The sequence below is a fragment of the Melozone crissalis genome, unplaced genomic scaffold (assembly GCF_028551555.1).
Source record: "Melozone crissalis strain CALT ecotype California unplaced genomic scaffold, PUWL_Pcris_2 ptg000034l_1, whole genome shotgun sequence".
In the NCBI taxonomy this organism is placed as follows: Eukaryota; Metazoa; Chordata; class Aves; order Passeriformes; family Passerellidae; genus Melozone; species Melozone crissalis.
In genome coordinates, this window is record NW_026535812.1 from 25518516 (window position 1) to 25539827 (window position 21312).

At 57.3% G+C, this 21312-nt stretch overlaps 1 protein-coding gene across 1 annotated transcript; it reads right to left on the reverse strand.

Moving 5' to 3' along the window:
- Positions 1 to 234: 234 nt before the first annotated feature.
- On the reverse strand, positions 235 to 1016 carry RAP2B (RAP2B, member of RAS oncogene family). The gene has a single exon (XM_054282733.1). It carries the CDS (start codon positions 976 to 978, stop codon positions 427 to 429), a length of 552 nt encoding a protein of 183 aa, XP_054138708.1. The 5' UTR covers positions 979 to 1016; the 3' UTR covers positions 235 to 426.
- Between the last annotated feature and the right edge of the window lie 20296 nt (positions 1017 to 21312).

Sequence of the window (21312 nt, forward strand, 5' to 3'; positions counted from 1 at the left end):
TTCCATGTGCAACTCTCCGGGCGGGACGGCCCCGCACCGCTCCCGCTTGCATAGAGACGGCGGCAGCGCCGGGCCGGGCCCCGCTGCTGCGGGGCTGCCGGGGTGTCCCGGGGTGTCCCGGGGGTGTCCCGGGGATGCGGCCCCGCTCCCGTCCCGGGGGTGCGGCCCCGCTGTCCCGGGCCCGGCCGAGCTGCGGGCCCCGCTCCCCGCCGCTGTTCCGGGCGGGCTCCCCGCGTGGCTCCGCTCCCCGGGCGGCGGGACCGGCCGCTCCCGCGCCCGCCGCCGACACCGACAGGAAATATGCCATGACCGAGACTGGACGAAACGTACATGCCGAGAAAAGCCACATTTCCACCACGATGAGTTTTGCCGCCGACGTTTTCTCTCCCCGAGCGTGCCCGCCGGGGCGCGGGGCCGCCGCCGCCCTCAGAGGATGGCGCAGGAGGCGCAGCACGGCTCGTCCCCGTTGGGCTGCGCCGCGTAGTTCATCTGCCTGACGATCTCGGCGAACAGCTCGTCCACGGACGCTTTGTTTTTGGCCGAGGTCTCCATGAAGGGGCAGCTCCACTCCTCGGCCAGCGCCTTGCCCTCCCCGAAGGAGACCTCGCGCTCGCCCTCCAGGTCCACCTTGTTGCCCACCAGGATCATGGGCACCCGCTCGTACCTCTTGACGCGGATGATCTGGTCCCGCATGGGCTTGATGTCCTGGAAGCTCTGCTGGTTCACCAGGCTGTACACCAGGATGAAGCCCTGCCCGTTCTTGATGTAGAGGTCCCGCATGGAGGCGAACTGCTCGGTGCCCGCCGTGTCCAGGATCTCCAGCACGGACGGCGACGAGTCCACCTCGATCTCCTTGCGGTAGAAGTCCTCGATGGTGGGGTCATACTTCTCGATGAAGGAGCCGGTCACGAACTGCACGGTGAGGGCGGACTTGCCCACGCCGCCCGAGCCCAGCACCACCACCTTGTACTCCCGCATGGCTCCCGCCTCCCTCCGCCGCCTCCCGCTCGGGGCAGCCGCGGCGGGCGGGGACGGGGCGGAGGGAGGGAGGGGACGAGGGACGGCCCCGCGCCGGGGCGGGGAAGCGGCGGCCGCGCCTCGCGGAGCGGCACCGGGAGAGCCCCGGCGCTGGGCAGCGCCGAAGAGAAGGAGGAGGAGGAGGAGGAAGGGGCTGAGGAGGAGAAGGAAGGAGGGAGGGAGGGAGAGCGGGCGGCAGCGCCGCCGGTACCGGCCCCGCTCCCGGCGCGGCGGGGCGGAACAGCGCTACCGCGGCCCATGGCGGCCGCCCCCGCCCATTGGCTGCGGCCCTTGGACCGCCCCCGTCCATTGGCTGCGGCGCTTTTGCCGCCCCCGCCCATTGGCTGCGGCGCGGCACCGCCCGCCCCCATTGGCTGCCGGCGGAGAGCGGCGGCCCGCGCCCCGCCCCGCGTGTGTGACCCCCGCCCTGCGCCGGGCCGCGCCGCGCCCGGGACCGGGACCGGGAACTGGAACGGGAACGGAATCGGGATCAGGAACGGGATCAGGATCGGGAACGGGACTGGGAACGGGATCGGAACGGGATCGAGATCGGGATCGGGATTGCGATCGGGATCGGGAACGGGAATGGGATCGGGGATCGGGGATCGGGAACGGGATCGGGACCGGGACCGGGATCGGGATCGCCGCGCGTCCCCTCCCGCCCAGGGTCCCTCACGCGGCGCGGGAACGGGGGCCGGGCGGTGGGGCCGGCAGCCCGGGTGCCCCGCCCCGCTGTCCCCGCCCCGGTGTCCCCGCCCGCTATCGGCGCTGCCCGGGCCGCTGTCCCGCACCTCCCGCCCTATCGCCGCGTGCAGCCCGTGCCAGGCCGGGCCGTGCCGGGTCGCGGTGCCCCTGTGGCTCCGGAGCCCTGCCGTGCCCCGTGTCCTCCCCGCTGGCCCCGGAGCTTGCCGTGCCCCGTGCCCGGTCATCCCCGCGCTGGCTCCGGAGCTTGCCGTGCCCTGCCCGCTTGCTCCAGCCCGGAGGACAGCCCCGTGCCCGGCTATCCCCGCGCGGCGGGTCGGGAGATGTGGCCGCGGCCGTGTCGGTGCCGCTGCCCCCGGTGCCCCGTGAGCGGCGTGCCCCGCGGGGCTGAGTCACGGCGCTGGCTGCTGCCGCTCTCTGTGGAAGTCGTCCCCTGCGCTTTCTGTTAGACATTCCTTTCAGGAAAGTATCGTTAGTTGTTTTGGCACCCTCCGGTCCTTGCTGTTGCATCTTACTCAGTTCTTCACAACTCTCGGTATTTATTCACATAATGGTGACATTTAGATCCTTGCTACCACACCTTGTTTCCAAGCCTAATCTAAACACAGCTCTTGAGTAAGCAAAGTCTAAAGGATTTGACATAAGTTTTGTAAATAATGTTCTCTTCTTCCTGAACAGTTTTCACAGAGGCTGAATTCTACTGAAATTACTTTTGCAGCATTCAGGTGCTGTGGGGATTCACCCTGTGATCACCGATCCCCTGTGAGTCCTGCACCCCTGGTGATCCCCTGGAGCTCCAAGGGAACCCCTCTGCTGCTGGTGTGTAAGTCTTTGCAAATAAACCTCTCCCGAGGAGCAGAAACGCTGTGTTCCAGCTGCCCTGCTGTGGAAGGGACAGGGGCAGGAGCAGCTTTGTTAAATATGAGCGTGTGTGAAGGCCGGTGTGTGGTTTGTGGGTGCAGCCATGGCAGATGGGTGTCTCCGGGTGGGGAGCTGCCCTGTAGGCCCCACCTGGTTCCTGCCAGGTGCACATTCTTCTCATGAACCTGCAGAGCCTGTGGGCTGCAGGCTGCTCCTGAGGCTGGGCGCAGGTCAGCCTGGGGCTGCAGCAGGTGTTTTATCTGCCATCACAGCTTTGGGCCCCTTTCTGTTCTAGACTGCCCAGGTGTTTTATCTGCCATCACCTCTGGGCTGTGCTTTGGGCCCCTCTCTGTTCCAGACTCTGCCCAGGTGTTTTATCTGCCATCACAGCTTTGGGCCCCTCTCTGTTGGACACTCTGCCCAGGTGTGCCTTGCCTTGTGACAGGCTCTGGGCCCTGGTTTCCCAGAGCAGCACTGCAGCTCCTGGAAAGGCTGAGGAAGAGCTCTGGGTGCTTCCAGCCTCTTGTTCTGGGAGTTGTCTCCATGGCTGCTTAGCCCATCCTTTGGAAAATGAACAGCTGAGCTCCCTTGGAAGCTTTCAAGCCATTTCTCCACTTGCTCTTGCTGTTCCTTTCAGTGTCCATCTGATTGCCCCTCCCAGAAGTGCTCTGGGAGCAGAGCTACCACATCCCCCAGCTCAGTGTGAGCCAGCCAAAATCAGTCACAGGCTGGCAAAGTTCTCTTCAAAACCAGCTGTAAGAATTGCTGAAAGGCCCCAGTGTCACTGCAGAAATATTTTATTTTCTTCATCTGTGCTCAGGTTTTGGGTTTGATGTGGGCTTGCCCACCTTCATCACTTCTGTAGCAAACCCACATCTGAATTATTCACACTGCACTTACTCTCAACATGCCAGTAGCCAGTTTTATAAAGACCAGGCTGTAATGTTGGTTTTCATCCTATCTATTTAATCCCAGCTCACTGCTGGATTGTGGTATGTGTTGTTTTTTTCAGTGACAGAATAAATGCTCTCCATTTTTAAATTCTACACTCTGCTATTAATTGTTGCTGTTCTGAAGAAGGAAATGTATCACGTTCAAAGTAATCAACGATCTTTGTGCTGTTGAGTTTAAATATGGAATATGATTTCTCAAGTGCCGGTGCCCTACTACATGTATTAATTTAATCTCTCATACTACCAGCCAGCTCTAGGTAATTAGTTAGTGCAAGGAGTCTGTGGGAAGTAAGTGAAAGAATCAGGTCTGGCTTTCTCAGAAATGAATTCTGGTGCATGGCTACAGACCACTGAGGGATCTGTGGTATGGAAAGTTTGAAAATCCCTGGCTCAGGGTTTAGGCACAGAAATTAAATAAATTATGAGAGGATGCAGCACATAGTATTTGAATTATGAAGCATCCATTGCATTGGGTGGTTGTGCCTCATGAATGGTACTGGTTTAGATTTTCAGGAAAAAAATTAATGTTTTCCTGAAACAAGCTCCAGTTGGGCAACATGAAGGCATGGCAATGCGCAGAGTCTAGGCAAAATATAATCATGAGAGTTGGCTGATTAATTTGATTTTCAAAGCGATCAAGCATATTTTAAAAACAATTTCAGGATGATTTGGTGCTGTCTTAAAAATGCCAAAATAAAAATCAGCTGAAAAGCATAAATTTGGTTACTAAGCAGTTCGCCATGCAATATTTACATGTATAAGCAGCTTTTACTGTGCTGAGTAACCCTGCCTGTTCAGTAAAAGTGCTCGTACAGGCCGAGGTTGTTTCTGTGCACAGAGAGTGAGTCGTGAGCTGCTGCTGCTGCTGGGGATCCTTCGTGCAAGTGAAGCACAAGTGGCTTTGGTGGGTTTTTAATCTATTGCACTTGGTAGGCAAAGGTTAAACAGGGTAGTTTAGGTCGGTAACAGGTGCAATATCTAAAGTCTGGGTGCCCTGAAAGTTTGTGAAACACACAGAGCAGGCAGAGCCAGGTGGGACAGTGCCTCTCTGAAACCTGCAGCTCTCTGAAGGCAGAAAGAGCCGCTTGCCTTCACTCAGAGTTCCCTGCCCCTGTTAGTGGCCGCACATTGAAATAAGGTTATTAATACATGGGAAGTTCTTGTGGAAGAGACTTCTGAGATCGCAGTGCTCTGCCAGGTACCAGCTAGGCAGGGTGATAATTGAATTTTAAAGCTACAAATCATACTAAATGTTGTATTTTAATTTCTCAGCACTGCTGCTGAGAAAATCCCAAGGGAAGTGACGGGCTGAGGATACTGCACATCATTTCATTCCTAAGATGGCAATGTTCCTGGATACAACAGACGTACCTTACCACTCACTTAAGATTAAGTGACTTTGCTGGCTCACAACCCAATATAAAACAGTTAAACTGAGAAGATGCAATCATTTGGGGAAGAGTTGCTGTTCTGTCACTCCCATGCTGTCAGTATGTGACATTAATATTAATAGTAAACCTAAAGGTAAAGGGAGAATAATTACCAAGGGAAATTACAAAGATGAAATAATCTCAGAGTTCAAAGAACAGAATTGCACCAAATGTTTTCTGGCACTGAACAAATCTGGAGAGATTTATTAATGTTTACTCATTTTGAATGTATGAAATTGGGCAAGATTTTGGGGCCTGAATTAGTTTTTAGTGCAGTGGTGTGCAGAGAAGTCTTTATTTTGGATTTGGCAGCAGGATGATTTAGGTTGCTTTGGAGGGGCTGAGGAAGGATATAAATATAAAAATAACCTGGCATCCAACAGCATTTAAATCAAATATTTTGCTTATCTGCGCCTTGAGAAATTCTCAGTAATTCCATATGTGAGTCCATATCTGCAGCAAGCCTGCCTAATGTGTGTCTCTCTTAATGCAGTGGCATTGCCAGTTCCCGTTCCAGGACCAGGGTGTGCCCAGGGCAGGCAGAGCAGCAGCCAGGGTAATTCCAGGGGCAGCTTTCCCTGGGAGTGGAGCTGTTCATGGCAGCCCCGGGCAGGCAGAGAGCCCTGGTGGCTGCAGGGGACTCAGGCAGGGCTGTGTGTGCGGAGCTGGGCTGGGCTGGCTCAGCCCTGGCTCTGTCCTGGCACAGCCCTGGTACAGCCCTGGCTCAGCCCTGGCTCTGTCCTGGCTCAGCCCTGGCTCTGTCCTGGCTCTGCCCTTGCCCAGCCCTGGCTCTGTCCTGGCACAGCCCTGGCTCTGTCCTGGCTCTGTCCTGGCTCAGCCCTGGCTCTGTCCTGGCACAGCCCTGGCTCTGTCCTGGCTCAGCCCTGGCTCTGTCCTGGCTCTGTCCTGGCTCTGTCCTGGCTCTGTCCTGGCTCTGCCCTGGCTCAGCCCTGGCTCAGCCCTGGCTCTGTCCTGGCTCAGCCCTGGCTCTGTCCTGGCTCAGCCCTGGCTCTGTCCTGGCACAGCCCTGGCTCTGTCCTGGCTCTGTCCTGGCTCAGCCCTGGCTCTGTCCTGGCACAGCCCTGGCTCTGTCCTGGCTCAGCCCTGGCTCTGTCCTGGCTCTGTCCTGGCTCTGTCCTGGCTCTGTCCTGGCTCTGCCCTGGCTCAGCCCTGGCTCAGCCCTGGCTCTGTCCTGGCTCAGCCCTGGCTCTGTCCTGGCTCAGCCCTGGCTCTGTCCTGGCTCAGTCCTGGCTCTGTCCTGGCTCAGCCCTGGCTCTGTCCTGGCTCAGCCCTGGTTCTGTCCTGGCTCAGCCCTGGCTCTGTCCTGGCTCAGCCCTGGCTCAGCCCTGGCTCTGTCCTGGCTCTGTCCTGGCTCAGCCCTGGCTCAGCCCTGGCTCTGTCCTGGCTCTGTCCTGGCTCAGCCCTGGCTCTGTCCTGGCTCTGCCCTGGCTCAGCCCTGGCTCTGCCCTGGCACAGCCCTGGCTCTGTCCTGGCTCTGCCCTGGCTCTGTCCTGGCTCTGTCCTGGCTCAGCCCTGGCTCTGTCCTGGCACAGCCCTGGCTCTGTCCTGGCTCTGTCCTGGCTCAGCCCTGGCTCTGTCCTGGCTCTGTCCTGGCACAGCCCTGGTACAGCCCTGGCTCTGTCCTGGCTCAGCCCTGGCTCTGCCCTGGCTCTGTCCTGGCTCAGCCCTGGCTCTGTCCTGGCTCAGCCCTGGCTCTGCCCTGGCTCAGCCCTGGCTCTGTCCTGGCTCTGCCCTGGCTCTGTCCTGGCTCAGCCCTGGCTCTGTCCTGGCTCTGTCCTGGCTCTGTCCTGGCTCAGCCCTGGCTCAGCCCTGGCTCTGTCCTGGCTCTGTCCTGGCTCTGTCCTGGCTCAGCCCTGGCTCTGTCCTGGCTCTGTCCTGGCTCTGTCCTGGCACAGCCCTGGTACAGCCCTGGCTCTGCCCTTGCCCAGCCCCTGCAGCTTCTCCCTCCCGAGGAGCAGGAGCTGTGCACAGCCACCCATCCTGCCTGGCTGGGGGCTGGAGAGCCCCTCGGGGACTTTCCTCTGCCACAAGATCCTCAAATGCTAAATACCAAACTCGCACTTGTTCAAGAAATAATCACAGCTGCTGGTGGGTGTAAATAAAGCATTAAAAAATAAAAAAGAAAGAAAGAAGTGACACACATACACAGAAAAAAGCGTTCATTATTTCCATCAAAAGTCCTGCCAGAGATCTTATCACTATTGCTGAAGTAGCCTGTGCTGCCAGAACTCATCAGATGTTTCCCTTGAATTGGTGTCATAATGCCACTTTCTGGTTCTTTATAAAGAACATGTTCCATGGCATGCTTCTATCCCACTCCTAGACGTGATATTTATGTTCAAAATAAGCATAATGGCCAAAGTTCGGGGCTCTTTCTGTGTTCATTATTTGTTGTCAGCTCTCTCTGTTGACCCCAGGAGCAGTTTACCTGAAAGCTTGCAGGGTGTGGGTGAGCACACAGCACAGGGAGAGCAGTTCTCTGTTCCTGTGTGCAGCACTGGGTTCTGTGTAGGTGTGGTGAAACAACTTTTGGAACCATAAATGTAATCTTGATAGCACTTGCATGGAAACAGTGCTATTGTACGCTAATGAAACCGGTGTAATCAGCCTGGAGTGAAACTGGTGACTAATTCAAAAAGCAAACTTCCTGTCTGCAGCAAAAGCCCTTCTGGAGAAAATGCCTTTTCTTCAGTGCCCCGTGGCACCGTGTGACACTGCAGCCTTGCCTCTGCTGCTGGGGGTGCTCACACACGGGGATAATTGTCATTTGGGCTTGGCACTCTGGGTTTGTTTCATTCCTCATCTCCTGACCAGGAGCAGAGTCCCGCTGACAATGGTGTGTCAGGGCAGGGGAAGGAGCGCCGGGCTCTGGGGATGAGCTGGGAGAGTTGAGAGGTGCCACAGAACCAGCACGGGGGTGCCTGACCATGCCTTCCCCTGTGTGAGGGGTGCCTGCAGCACTCTGCCTTTGCCCGGGGCTGGGGTGTACAGCTCTGCTGGGGCTCTGGGTGGGTGCTGAGCTCTGGGGAATGTCCCACTCCTCAGGCAGCTGGAGGGACACCAAGGGCAGATTTGGGCAAGGATGGCATCGCTCAGCGCTGAGCTGAGGGCTGTGCTGTGCATAGTGCACAGAATAGCTCCTGCAGTACCCAGCAGAGCTCTGCTGCCTCGGGTCCTGGAAAGCATTCAGGTGTAAATATTGATTGTATTTGAGCATTTTAAAGTGATCTGGGGCTAAACATATCAACAAAGGAGATAAGGATTTTTTGAAACCCGTGTTAGGCTCAGTCTGATGTCAGTAGTTTGCAGCCTCAACAGCCTCCAATTCTCATGCAATCCTTAAACACAAGGCCATGTTTTCTGATTGTTTTACAAGGGCTGCTGCTGTTTCTGGCTGCTCAAGGCTGCAGGCATCATTGTGACTGGGCACTGATTGTGTCACCAGCCTAAGCACTGTTTCATCTTCCAGCCTGCAGCTGCTGGGGCGGATCAAGGTGAGTGTGGGAGCAAAGCAAGTCTTGCAACACGGGGCCTGCAGATAACCCAGGCAGCAAACAGCACTGATGGGCTCTGACAATGAGCAGATAACCCAGTGCTGCTGACAGCACCAGGTCTGTGAGCCATTGTCAGGCAGGGCAGTCAGGAATGCTGAGGTGAGCCCGGAGGGTTTGCTGAGGGCTGCTTGTCACAGGCTGTCAGGAGCCAGGGCTGTGTCCCTGGGGGCTGCCCACCCTGTGCAATGAACCCACTGCTCGGGTTCCTGGGGCCCTTCTGCAGCCCACAGCCCACAGCTGTGAGTGGGAGATGTTAACCCTCCTGGAGGGAGGTGCATTTCCATTCCTGTGTGCTGCATTTTGGCATTAACAGCTCCACGAAGAGGACACTGTCCACCAGTGTAGTGACCTCCCCTGGTGGCACCAAAGTGCTCCCAGCAAAACACACCCAGACTGTCCTGTCGTGGGAGAAGTATTGTCATGTACCAGAACAAACAGGGTAAAAATGGCTTTAAACACGAATTGTGTCTGTGCTCCATCACTTCACAAGGCTGAGGGACCTGCAGCAGGCTCCCAGAGACAGGTCCTGCAGGTCAGGAGGATGGACCCTGACCGGGCATCCTGCCTGAATGGAAGCACAGCAGTGTGGAATCAGGAGCTGGTCACAGTAAGGGGGAAGAAAACACAAGGTACTTTATTGGCAATAAACATATTTCCCAGGACAGAGTTGAATTCAGCTTGTTTGTCCCACTTGCAAACAGCAATGAGACCCCTGATCCTAGGAGCTGTTCCAGTAAATCCTGCTAACTCTGCCCTTCACTTCATTCTTGGCTGCTCAAGCACAGATGAACTTTGAGGCTCCCAGTATCACTGAGACAGATGTGGCATTTTAACACTGTCAGCAAGACAAAATGTCAGCATGGTCAGAGTTTCAGTTTTCCTCCTTGAAGGATTTTTGCCAGGGTTTCCCCCAGCAGCAGAGCCTGGAGCTGCTTCCCCTGCCAGCAGATCCTCTCTGGGTAATGTGAACTAGAGTTAAAACTCCTTGCACCCTCACAGATGGCATCCAGGCACAAATGGCTGTCAAAAACCAGTTTATCAAAATCACTGACAATTCTAATTCTGCTCTCCAGAGTGCTGACAGCAAACTCGATAGCATCAGCAAATTTTGGGTTTACACTCTGGTTTTCAAGGCACTAATACAAATACAAGCCATAGACAAAGCCCTGGTATGTCTTCCAGTTTCATGGCAAACTAGTGACACATCAGAAGTTTTTAAACAGGTTATTTATCTTCTGGGTGTTTTCCCAGGCTGTTTGATGGAGTGCTGTAGTGTTCAGCCAGGGCTGTGGGCTCTGAGGTGACTGACTAATGCAAATAGATATCCAAGAGTCGGGTTGGATCTCAGTGTTAACAAGTACCTTGGAACCTGTCTTTGTTCAGTAAACAACATATTTCATAGTTTACATCAGATTGGATCCTCCTGCAAATACAAACAAATACATTCATGGAACAAGAAAGTAAACTCTGTGGCACTCGTGGCTGCAGTGACTAATCAATTAAAAAGTCTTTTTATTGTTGACTGTTTAAATCAAAGCACCCAACCCTGTAGTGCAGGGCACCTAAAGCAAGAAGAGTTTGGGGTCTGCACAGCCTGGAGAAGTGTTTGGAAGGGGTTTGGGACCTGGTGATTCCTGGCATCTGGAAGGAATGTGTCAGTTCTCTGTGCCATGAGCTCAGCCTGCACTGTCATTGCTTAAATCATGATTTCAAAGCTCCTGTTATTCTCCCTGATGACAGACTCCTGTGAAAAGGCTCAGGCTGAGCAGGGAGGGTCCCTGTCCTTTGGGGAGGGGGCTGCCTGCTCCTGACAGGCCTCCAGCAGGCTGGCAAGGCTTGGCACAGGGACACGGGGACACGGGGACACGGGGACACGGGGACACAGGGACACGGGGACACAGGGACACAGGGACACAGGGACACAGGGACATGGGCAGCGTGGGGGCTGTGCTGTCTGCTGGGTCACACCTGCGGCAGCACCTGCAGCTACAAATACCCCTGAGCCTGAGTCACCCTCCAGTGGCACCCAGAGCCTTTCCTGCCTCTCCAGGCACTGCAGGCACAGCTGGGACGTTTGATGAGGTGTGGTGCTGACTCAGCTTTGGCAGCTGCAGCCAAATCTCACCATTTCCTGACCCGTGAGCAGAATGAATCAGTAGCAACCCAACAAACTCCAGGACTCAAAATACACTGGCTGTCCTTCTGCCATGGCTGAGAACACCTTACATCACACTGGGTGTCCTTCTGCCATGCCAGGAGAACACCTTAAATCACACTGCCCTGTGGCTTTGGGCAGCCCTGATTGGGAAAAAGGAGCCCAAGTCACCCAGAACGTTAAAACCCTCAGTAAATGGCAGTGCTGCCTCTGTGCTGAAGCTGTACCAGCAGTCTGCAAACAGACAGCCTGTGTTCTTACTACAGTTACTTCACTTCTAAAATAGCATACTGGTAGCAAAAGTACCATTTCAAAGTAAAGTTTGGTGTAGATATGGACCCAGCCACCGTTCCCACTCCTACTTACCGTATGGAGAAGCCAGTGACTGTTACAGCTCTGCCAGTGACTGAGCTCACGGCACAATGAAACTGTAAATAGTGGTTAAGCCTTGACAGTATTTAAACATTTAACTCACCGAGCCTGGTGTGAGTACACTTCCTCAGCATTAGGAAATCTATTGCTTAATTAATGTTTTATGGCAGTTTGCATATATAAAGCACTATATATGAATGCTGAGTATGATTCAGTTGTCAGTATCTGAACATGAATTACATTTCACACAGGGCTTGGGAGAAGAAATTCCATAACATTAGGCAAAATGGCTTATGCATTCCCAGTAATTTTACATAAAATCTATTCATAGTGCCCATTGACTGGAAACAATATATGGGATTCTTTTAGTTGAACTACTTAATTCAGCAGATAACCACTGCTGCTCCATAGTTCACAGATGAGAATGTGAGGGAGCAGCTGAGGCATCCAGCTGAATTGGATTAATGACAAAGAAACCTTTCAGAGGACAGAGGGGACACTGTCCACTGTGCCCACAGCACGGCCAGGGAGTGAAGTGACCACTGCGAGCTGGGCAGTAAATCTGCCCAGTAAAAATCCTGGCCTGGGGGCTGATCCTGGCCTAGAGCTGGTCCTGTCACAGAGCTGATCCTGTCCTAGAGCTGATCCTGGCCTGGGGACTGATCCTGGCCCAGAGCTGATCCTGGCCCAGAGCTGATCCTGGCCTGGGGACTGATCCTGGCCTAGAGCTGATCCTGGCCTGGGGACTGATCCTGGCCTAGAGCTGATCCTGTCCTAGAGCTGATCCTGCCCCAGAGCTGATCCTGGCCCAGAGCTGATCCTGGCCCTGAGCTGATCCTGGCCTGGGGACTGATCCTGGCCTAGAGCTGGTCCTGTCACAGAGCTGATCCTGTCCTAGACCTGATCCTGGCCTGGGGACTGATCCTGGCCTAGAGCTGATCCTGGCCTGGGAGCTGATCCTGGCCTAGAGCTGATCCTGCTCTGGGGACTGATCCTGGCCTAGAGCTGATCCTGCCCCAGAGCTGATCCTGGCCCTGAGCTGATCCTGTCCTAGAGCTGATCCTGGCCTGGGGACTGATCCTGGCCCAGAGCTGATCCTGCCCCAGAGCTGATCCTGCCCCAGAGCTGATCCTGGCCTAGAGCTGATCCTGCTCTGGGGACTGATCCTGGCCTAGAGCTGATCCTGGCCCTGAGCTGATCCTGGCCCTGAGCTGATCCTGTCCTATAGCTGATCCTGCTCTGAACCAGCCCAGAGGCACAAGGAGTTGTGGGACACAGCCAGGCCTGAGTGGTCCTGCCGGATCCAAACTGTCACAGTAATTTTTTCTATATGTACATAAAAATATAAACCATGGTATTGTATATTTATATACACAAATTTTGAGTATATATTTAAATATATAAATATAGATTTAAAGAGTATATATTTAAATACATGTGGTTTTATATGTAATACATGCTATACATACATTTGTCTTTAATGGAATACAACTATTCCACATTAAAAACAGATCTAAAATCCTGCATTCTCTGCAGTTTTTGCTCTTCTGCCCTGGGAATTACAGGCATCATTCTCCCCACCTTGCTTCCCAGGGATTCTGTGGCCTGAGCCCACCACCCACAGTTCAGCCCACAGCCAGGCTGGCTGCCTCCTCCCACAAATCCTCTTTTTCTTTCTTTCTTAGGTTTTCTGTTCCTGCTAAAATCGTTATTCCAGTTTCCAGCTCTTCCTAAATGACTTGCAGAAGGCAGTGACAGGTTGCAATTTGAAATCCACTTAGCTGGGTTTTTCTGTGAATAATCCTGTTTGACAGGCTTTCCTGCCCTCCCTCCCTGTCATTAGGCAGGGCTGCAGCTCGGGCTGTGCCAGGAGCAGGGAATGCTTTGGTTGGGGACAGAGGGGGATTTTCAGTGCTGCAGCCGAAACAGAAACAACAGAGCTGCTGTCTGGAACCCAGCTGAAAAGCAGCTTGATGGGTTAGATACCATGAGTATCTATTAATTAATGCTTGAGCTGACATTTCAGTATTGTGCCGGAGTAACTCGCTGTGTGAAAAGTTGTAATTTTATTCATATAGTTTTTAACAATGATCTATTAGATATGATGAATCTCCTTTTTGTTAACGCTTATATTAATGCATTCCAGGGGCAGGGATGGGGCAGCCACAGCTCCCCTGGGCAACCTGTGCCAGGGCCCCAGCCCCTGCCAGGGAAGGGCTGCTCCCATGTCCATCTTTGGGAACTTGGGGAGGACAGCCCAAGGCACGGCATGGCACAGCATGGCACGGCATGGCACAGCACAGCCTGGCATGGCCTGTGGCCGCTGCCCTCCTGCCCTGCAGGCGTGCCAGACCCCAGAGTCCATGCACAGCTCTGCAGAGTGGGGCTGTCTCCTGCAGCCAGCCCTGTGCCTGCCCAGGGAGTGCTGGGCTCACGGGGTCCTGCCCTGGATGTCCCTGCCCTGGATGCCCCTCGGGATGTCCCTGCCCTGGATGCTCTGTGGGATGTCCCTGCCCTGAATGCCCCTCGGGATGTCCCTGCCCTGGATGCTCTGTGGGATGTCCCTGCCCTGGATGCCCCTCGGGATGTCCCTGCCCTGGATGCCCTGTGGGATGTCCCTGCCCAGGGTGCCCTGTGGCAGCAGGGCCAGGGCCCTCCCTGGGCACAGAGACCCCACTGTTGGCAGCAGCAGCAGCAGCAGCAGCAGCCCCTGCAGCAGGATCCCCAGCAGCAGCAGCAGGATCCCAGCAGCAGCAGGATCCCAGCAGCAGCAGGATCCCAGCAGCAGCAGCAGGATCCCTGCAGCAGGATCCCAGCAGCAGCAGGATCCCCAGCAGCAGCAGCAGGATCCCAGCAGCAGGAGCAGGATCCCAGCAGCAGCAGGATCCCAGCAGCAGGATCCCAGCAGCAGCAGGATCCCAGCAGCAGGATCCCAGCAGCAGGAGCAGGATCCCAGCAGCAGCAGGATCCCCAGCAGCAGCAGCAGGATCCCAGCAGCAGCAGGATCCCAGCAGCAGGATCCCAGCAGCAGCAGCAGCAGCAGGATCCCAGCAGCAGGATCCCAGCAGCAGGATCCCCAGCAGCAGCAGGATCCCTGCAGCAGCAGCCCCTGCAGCAGGATCCCAGCAGCAGGAGCAGGATCCCAGCAGCAGCAGGATCCCAGCAGCAGCAGGATCCCTGCAGCAGGATCCCAGCAGCAGCAGCAGGATCCCAGCAGCAGCAGCAGCCCCTGCAGCAGGATCCCAGCAGCAGGATCCCAGCAGCAGGAGCAGGATCCCAGCAGCAGCAGCAGCCCCTGCAGCAGGATCCCAGCAGCAGGATCCCAGCAGCAGGAGCAGGATCCCAGCAGCAGCAGGATCCCAGCAGCAGGATCCCAGCAGCAGCAGGATCCCCAGCAGCAGCAGCAGGATCCCAGCAGCAGGAGCAGCCCCTGCAGCAGGATCCCAGCAGCAGCAGCAGGATCCCAGCAGCAGGATCCCCAGCAGCAGCAGCAGGATCCCAGCAGCAGGAGCAGCCCCTGCAGCAGGATCCCAGCAGCAGGAGCAGGATCCCAGCAGCAGCAGGATCCCCAGCAGCAGGAGCAGGATCCCAGCAGCAGCAGCAGCCCCTGCAGCAGGATCCCCAGCAGCAGCAGCAGCCCCTGCAGCAGGATCCCAGCAGCAGCAGCAGCCCCTGCAGCAGGATCCCCAGCAGCAGCAGCAGGATCCCAGCAGCAGGAGCAGGATCCCAGCAGCAGGAACAGGATCCCAGCAGCAGCAGGATCCCAGCAGCAGCAGCAGCAGCAGGATCCCAGCAGCAGGAGCAGCCCCTGCAGCAGGATCCCAGCAGCAGCAGCAGCCCCTGCAGCAGGATCCCCAGCAGCAGCAGCAGGATCCCAGCAGCAGGAGCAGCCCCTGCAGCAGGATCCCAGCAGCAGCCCCTGCAGCAGGATCCCAGCAGCCCAAGGCGTGTGCCAGGAGATAACACCCTGCACAGAGCTGTGCCTTGGGCTCTGCCTTTCCTCTTGGAGTCTGCTTCCCAGATCCAGCCCCTGCCCTGCAGAGGTGCTGCCAAGACCGTGACATTTCATTGCACTGGCCACCATTGTGCCACTGCCCTTTGCAAGCCAGAGAAGCTCAGTCTTTTCAGCTACGCTTTTGACAGGAGCTTTGAACAGCTGCAGTGAATGTGGGGAGCACTGCAGGAACAGTGTTAGCTTCAGCCTAACCACACACTGCAAGCATTTGCACTGCTGCGTCCCTTCGTGTTGAGGCAGTCTGGGAAAATTAATTTATTTGGCTTCTTATTGATTAGTTTGAAAGGGTTTTGCTTACCCTGTGCTCTGTAAGAGATATAAAGCCAATTATTTTGAAAAACTAATGGGATTTTCCAAATTGTAACAGACACATTTATTGCCATCCTATTTAAGAACAATTTCCCTCGCATCAAATTGTCCAAGTAATCCGTGCACACGGCACATTCGCTTGGAGATGTTTATTATTCTGGAGGGAAGAGAGGGAAATAAAAAAATAACCTCCTGTTGCCTTTTAATTGCTCATTTCCTGCTCGAGACAGCAAATGCCATTTGGCTGCTGCAGGAGAGATAAATGGGTGGGCTGGGTTCTGCCTGCTCCGAGGAGCCAGAGCTAGCTTTGTGCATTAGCACAGAACCAAGCGGAAAAATAATCACTGGAAAGCCAGCCAGAGGCAGCATTACTGTCTTAAGCAAGGAATAAATGCAGATTATTCCCTCCAAACACAGAAAGGTTCCAGAGCCACCTATGGTGGCACTAATTGATTCCATTCCCCTGTGCTGCTGCTGAGCACAAAGGGCTGTGTCAGATCCAGGGATCCAGGGAATTGTGGAGCATCCTGGGCTGGAAGGGACCCTGAGGACCAGCAGGTCCAGCTCCTGCTCCCTGTGGGTGGACCCTCAGTGTGAGGGTGGCTGCTCCCTGGCAGGGCAGCACCAACAGCCTACGTGCAGCCTCTCAGCATTTTTAGCACAGCAATGCCGTGAGTGTATTTTTGTTTGCGTTACAAAATCTCTGCCTTTAATTTGAGTCTGGAATGGGTTTTAGATTCAGTTCTATTTAAAAATGAGAAGAACAAGACCCCACAAACAAGCTGCTGCTCCTCACTCAGAACTGGTAGTCAGGGAATCAAAAATGAGGGTCCGGTTTTAAACAACATCCAACAGCCTGCACTAAGGAGCTTAACCTGCTGGGTTTAACAGAAAGATCATTACAGAAATTGGATTACAGCTTACACCTGCAAGGAGAACATGAGAGCCTCCAGGTCTGCCCGAGCTGCCAGACAGGTGTGAGTTAACACAGTGACAGCAGCCTGGAGCTCCAGCGTGGCACAGATCTGACCAGCCAGGATAACCCAGCACGGAACAGGGTCCTGAGCGCTGGAAGGAGCCTCCTGCCCCTCCTGGGTTTGTGACACCAAGAGTTTTCCCTGCAGGAGCTGCTGCAGGAGGGCAGGGATGCGCTGGAGAACTGCTGCAATTCATGGTCAGACTGGAAACCTTCAGTGATCTCTTTGGGTTTGGATTCCTTGGGTGTAACCTCAGAGTCCACAGCAAGCAGAAGTGCAGCCCAGCTGGGCCAGCCCAGCAGGAGTGACAAACGCAGCCCCCGATGGAAGGTGCAGAGCTCAGTGCCTCGTGCTCCTCACTGCAGAGATAACAGATAACCCTGAACAGCCCCACCCTGGCGGGCAGGGCTGTCGGCCTCGCTCCATCTTGTGCAAGATGTGATGAATCACATCCTGGGCGAGGAGGGGAGACAGCACCATGGAGCCAGCCACAATCCTCGAGGTACTGAGGCAGACGAGACGCTGAAATCCAAGGAATATCTGAATGCCAGACTGGCTTGTGTTGCAAGGGGCCTTAAAGCTCACCCAGTCCCAGCCCCTGCCACGGCAGGGACACCTTCCACTGTCCCAGGTGCTCCCAGCCCTGTCTGGCCTGGCCTTGGGCACTGCCTGGGATCCAGCCAGGCTGCTCTGGGCACCTGTGCCTTCCCACCCTGCCAGGGAACAATTCCCAATTCCCAATCTCCCACCCATCCCTGCCCTCTGGCAGTGCAGCCATTCCCTGTGTCCTGTCCCTCCATCCTTGTCCCCAGTCCCCCTCCAGCTCTCCTGGGGGGGGGGGGGGGGAGGCTCTAAAGGCACTGGAATGGGCTCAGAGGTCTCTCTGGAACCTTCTTTTCTCTGATACCTCGCGGTGGGGGCTCAGGCAGCCCAGGCGGGGATGGCAGGGACAGATGGCTCTGACCGGACCCGCTGCACTGCCCCAGCCCCGCTGTCCCTGTCCCGCCGTGCGTGGGCCCCCAGGAGCATCCCCCCCTCCCCACCCCGAGCATCCCCCGTGCTCCGTTCCGACCCGTTCCCGTCCCGTTCCAATCCGGCTCCCATCCCGTTCCCATCCCTCCCGTTCCTCCCGTTCCCGTTCCTCCTGGCCGGGAAGGAGCTGCGGACGCCGCGGGCGCCACCTGGCGCTGCCGGGGCCGGGGAGCGGGGCAGGGCCGGGGGAGCCGGGTCCCTAAAAAACGAAACCAGGAACTCCAAAAATTGGGGATTCTTTCCCAGTCCCACAAGCCGATAGCATTTAATCCCTTCCCGCTGAGGAGTTCACGGTAAATGGCAGGGCGCCGGCCAGGGCAGAGCGTTCTGTGTGTTTTACCGCCCGGGGATGCTGCCGTGGGCAGAATGCCGGCAGCAGTCGCTGACCCCGCTGGGCTGGGGTGGCACCGGGGACCCCGCTCCGCTCCGGCCGTGGATCCACAGCCGTGGGCACCGTGCCCGCTGTCCTGGCCCGGAGAGACCCCCACGGGCTCCGTCCGGCCCCCCGGGCTGTCCTGGCTGCATGGAGGGCGGATGGGAAGGAAGGCGTTTGGTGGGATACTGGAAGGACTGGGAGCGGGGCCGGTGAGGGGCAGCAGAGCCGTGGGGATGCGGCAGCTGCCAGCACAGCGCTGAGCCAACAGCCTGGCAGTGCCCGGGGTCCCGCAGAGCCCCCGGGGTCCCGCAGAGCCATTGGGTCCCACAGAGCCACCGGGATCCCGCAGCTCCCGGGGATCCCTCCGGAGCTGTCCTGCCCCATCCCCGCGGGTTTCCATCGGGAGCTGTCCTGCCCCATCCCCACATGGATCCACCCGGAGCTGTCCTGCCCCATCCCCGCATGGATCCCTCCGGAGCTGTCCTGCCCCATCCCCACAGGGATCCCTCCGGAGCTGTCCTGCCCCATCCCCACAGGGATCCACCCGGAGCTGTCCTGCCCCATCCCCGCGGGTTTCCATCGGGAGCTGTCCTGCCCCATCCCCACATGGATCCCTCCGGAGCTGTCCTGCCCCATCCCCACAGGGATGATCCACCCGGAGCTGTCCTGCCCCATCCCCACAGGGATCCATCGGGAGCTGTCCTGCCCCATCCCCACAGGGATCCCTCCGGAGCTGTCCTGCCCCATCCCCACATGGATCCACCCGGAGCTGTCCTGCCCCATCCCCACAGGGATCCATCGGGAGCTGTCCTGCCCCATCCCCACAGGGATCCCTCCGGAGCTGTCCTGCCCCATCCCCACAGGGATCCCTCCGGAGCTGTCCTGCCCCATCCCCACAGGGATCCCTCCGGAGCTGTCCTGCCCCATCCCCGCATGGATCCCTCCGGAGCTGTCCTGCCCCATCCCCACAGGGATCCCTCCGGAGCTGTCCTGCCCCATCCCCACAGGGATCCCTCCGGAGCTGTCCTGCCCCATCCCCGCGGGTTTCCATCGGGAGCTGTCCTGCCCCATCCCCACATGGATCCACCCGGAGCTGTCCTGCCCCATCCCCACAGGGATCCATCGGGAGCTGTCCTGCCCCATCCCCACAGGGATCCCTCCGGAGCTGTCCTGCCCCATCCCCACAGGGATCCACCCGGAGCTGCCCCATCCCCGCGGCCCCGGGCACAGCCTTCGCTCTCTCCTGCCTGTGCAGGGTGTGACCAGCAGCCCTGTGGGTGCCGGGGGGTTTTTGTCCCCCCACCCCGGTGTGCAGCTCTCGGAGCCGGCCGCTGCTGCCTCGCCGTCCGTGGCTCCTCGCCAAACGTTACTCACCGCACGGTACAAGACTTTTATATTTAGCCGGCGTAGAGACAATATCACCGACTTAAAAATAGGTAGAGATGAGGCTGCAGCTCACGAACGGCTCTGGGTGCCCAGGAGGGGCCTGGCCGTGCTCAGCCCCCGCGGGCAGGGCAGGGTCGGTGCGGTGCCCACCACCACGGCCCGGTGCCGCCACCAAGGCCGGAGCCGCCTCTGCCCTGGCACATCTGGTGGCACCGGGGCTGGGATGGGCACGGCAGCCCCGGCAAGGGAGCCCCATCCTGCCCCGGGCCCCTGTCGGGTCCGGCCGACTCCCGGTGCCCCCGAGCCCCGCGGAGCCGCCGCGCTGTCACCATGGAGATGGCGGCGGCTCCGGGCCCTCCTTCGGGGGGATGCAGGGAACAGAGAGGCTGCCTTGCAGGAAATTATCAGCAGCAATCTTTATTTCTGTGTAAATCATGATTTTCATTCATCCCCTTCTGGTTCCTTGTAGATACTGGATACCCATCCCAGCGCTGCTCTGACCGGGCTCTGCCTCACACAGACTGGGTGCCACCCACGGAGCCAGGCCTGGCTCCCCTGCAGCATGGCACACGGGCAGCATGTGCCAGGGACAAACTCGCCTCAGCTACGCCCGTCCCTCAGAGCCCCTGTTCCCGGGGCAGCTCTGCAGTGCCACCCTGGCAGCTCTGCAGTGCCACCCTGGCAGCTCTGCAGTGCCAGCCTGTCCCTCAGAGCCCTGCAGTGCCACCCTGGCAGCCCTGCAGTGCCACCCTGGCAGCTCTGCAGTGCCAGCCTGTCCCTCAGAGCCCTGCAGTGCCACCCTGGCAGCCCTGCAGTGCCACCCTGGCAGCTCTGCAGTGCCAGCCTGTCCCTCAGAGCCCTGCAGTGCCACCCTGGCAGCCCTGCAGTGCCACCCTGGCAGCTCTGCAGTGCCACCCTGTCCCTCAGAGCCCTGCAGTGCCACCCTGGCACGCTCCACAAGGGCTGCTCAGGAGGGGAGGCAGCCAGAGCTCCTTCACAGGCTTTGCTCATGGTTGTGTTTCCCATAAAGGAGCTGAATCTCTAGAGCAGGTTTCACAGCAATTACCTCTGCTTGGAATGTTTAACAGGGGCTTTCACACTCCTCCCTGAGCCACCCCATTTGGCTGAGGGGGTTCACCCTGGGGATTCACCCAGGTCCCCAGTGCCATCATACCCATGGCACATTTGGCTGCAGAGGCCAGAGGAAGGGAACACCCCACTCTGTGCAGTGAAAATCCGAGTCAGGGTGAGACCAGCGCCATGGAACAGTGACAGATTTCATTCTCTGCCCACACTTTGAAGGAGATGATGCTGCCTTCAACTGTCCAACAGCTCCTGGTCTGCCCCTGAGGTTCCGAGGGGAATGAGTGCAAGTGGCACTTGCAAAATAACCCTGGCTCCCACAGCTCCCTCCCTGCACAAGACAGAGCAGCTTTGGAGGCACGTGCCCACCAGAAACAGCAAGCCCAGCTGTTGCCAAGCATCTGTGAGTGGTGGGCAGAGGCAGCACTGAGGCACTCGCAGTACCTGAGGCCCTGGAAGCCGAGGGATGCATCACCGTTCCCACAGGAGTAAAACCCTCCACACGAAACCATGCCTCGTCGTGTGTTTGTAAATTGATTTGTGAGACATTGTTTAGGAGCTCACATCACGAGACCATCGTTCTTTCAGGGGGATTAGGAAATTGTTGAGATCAGGAGGAGCAATACATCATCTTTCCAAAAATAGAGCACCTCATGATTTTAGTGTGACTCCTTGTTACTGCCACACGTGAGCAGCCCGTGGTGCCAGGGCCTGCCCCTCACCCTGTGGGTTCTTGGGGAATGTGACATTTGCCCTGCTCCATCTCGGTGCGTTTCCTTTCCCATGGGATGCCTGTTTGCTGAGTGTGCTGCTGCAGCTCTAATCTGCACTTCCCAAACATCACGACTCCTTCCTCAGGGTTCCACCCACCTGCTTTGGGGGTGCTCATGCTGCTGTGCACGGTGCAGGGTCTGTGCCTGCACACAGGCGCTGTTCCCTGAGCCCCTTCCCCTGCCTCGTGTGCCCCCCACTCCCCAGGGCTCCTTCCCCCTGCTGCCACGGGACCTGGCACCCACAGCCCCTGCCAGCCCCCAGCTGGCAGCCCTTGTGTGCTGGCTCTGCCAGGCTC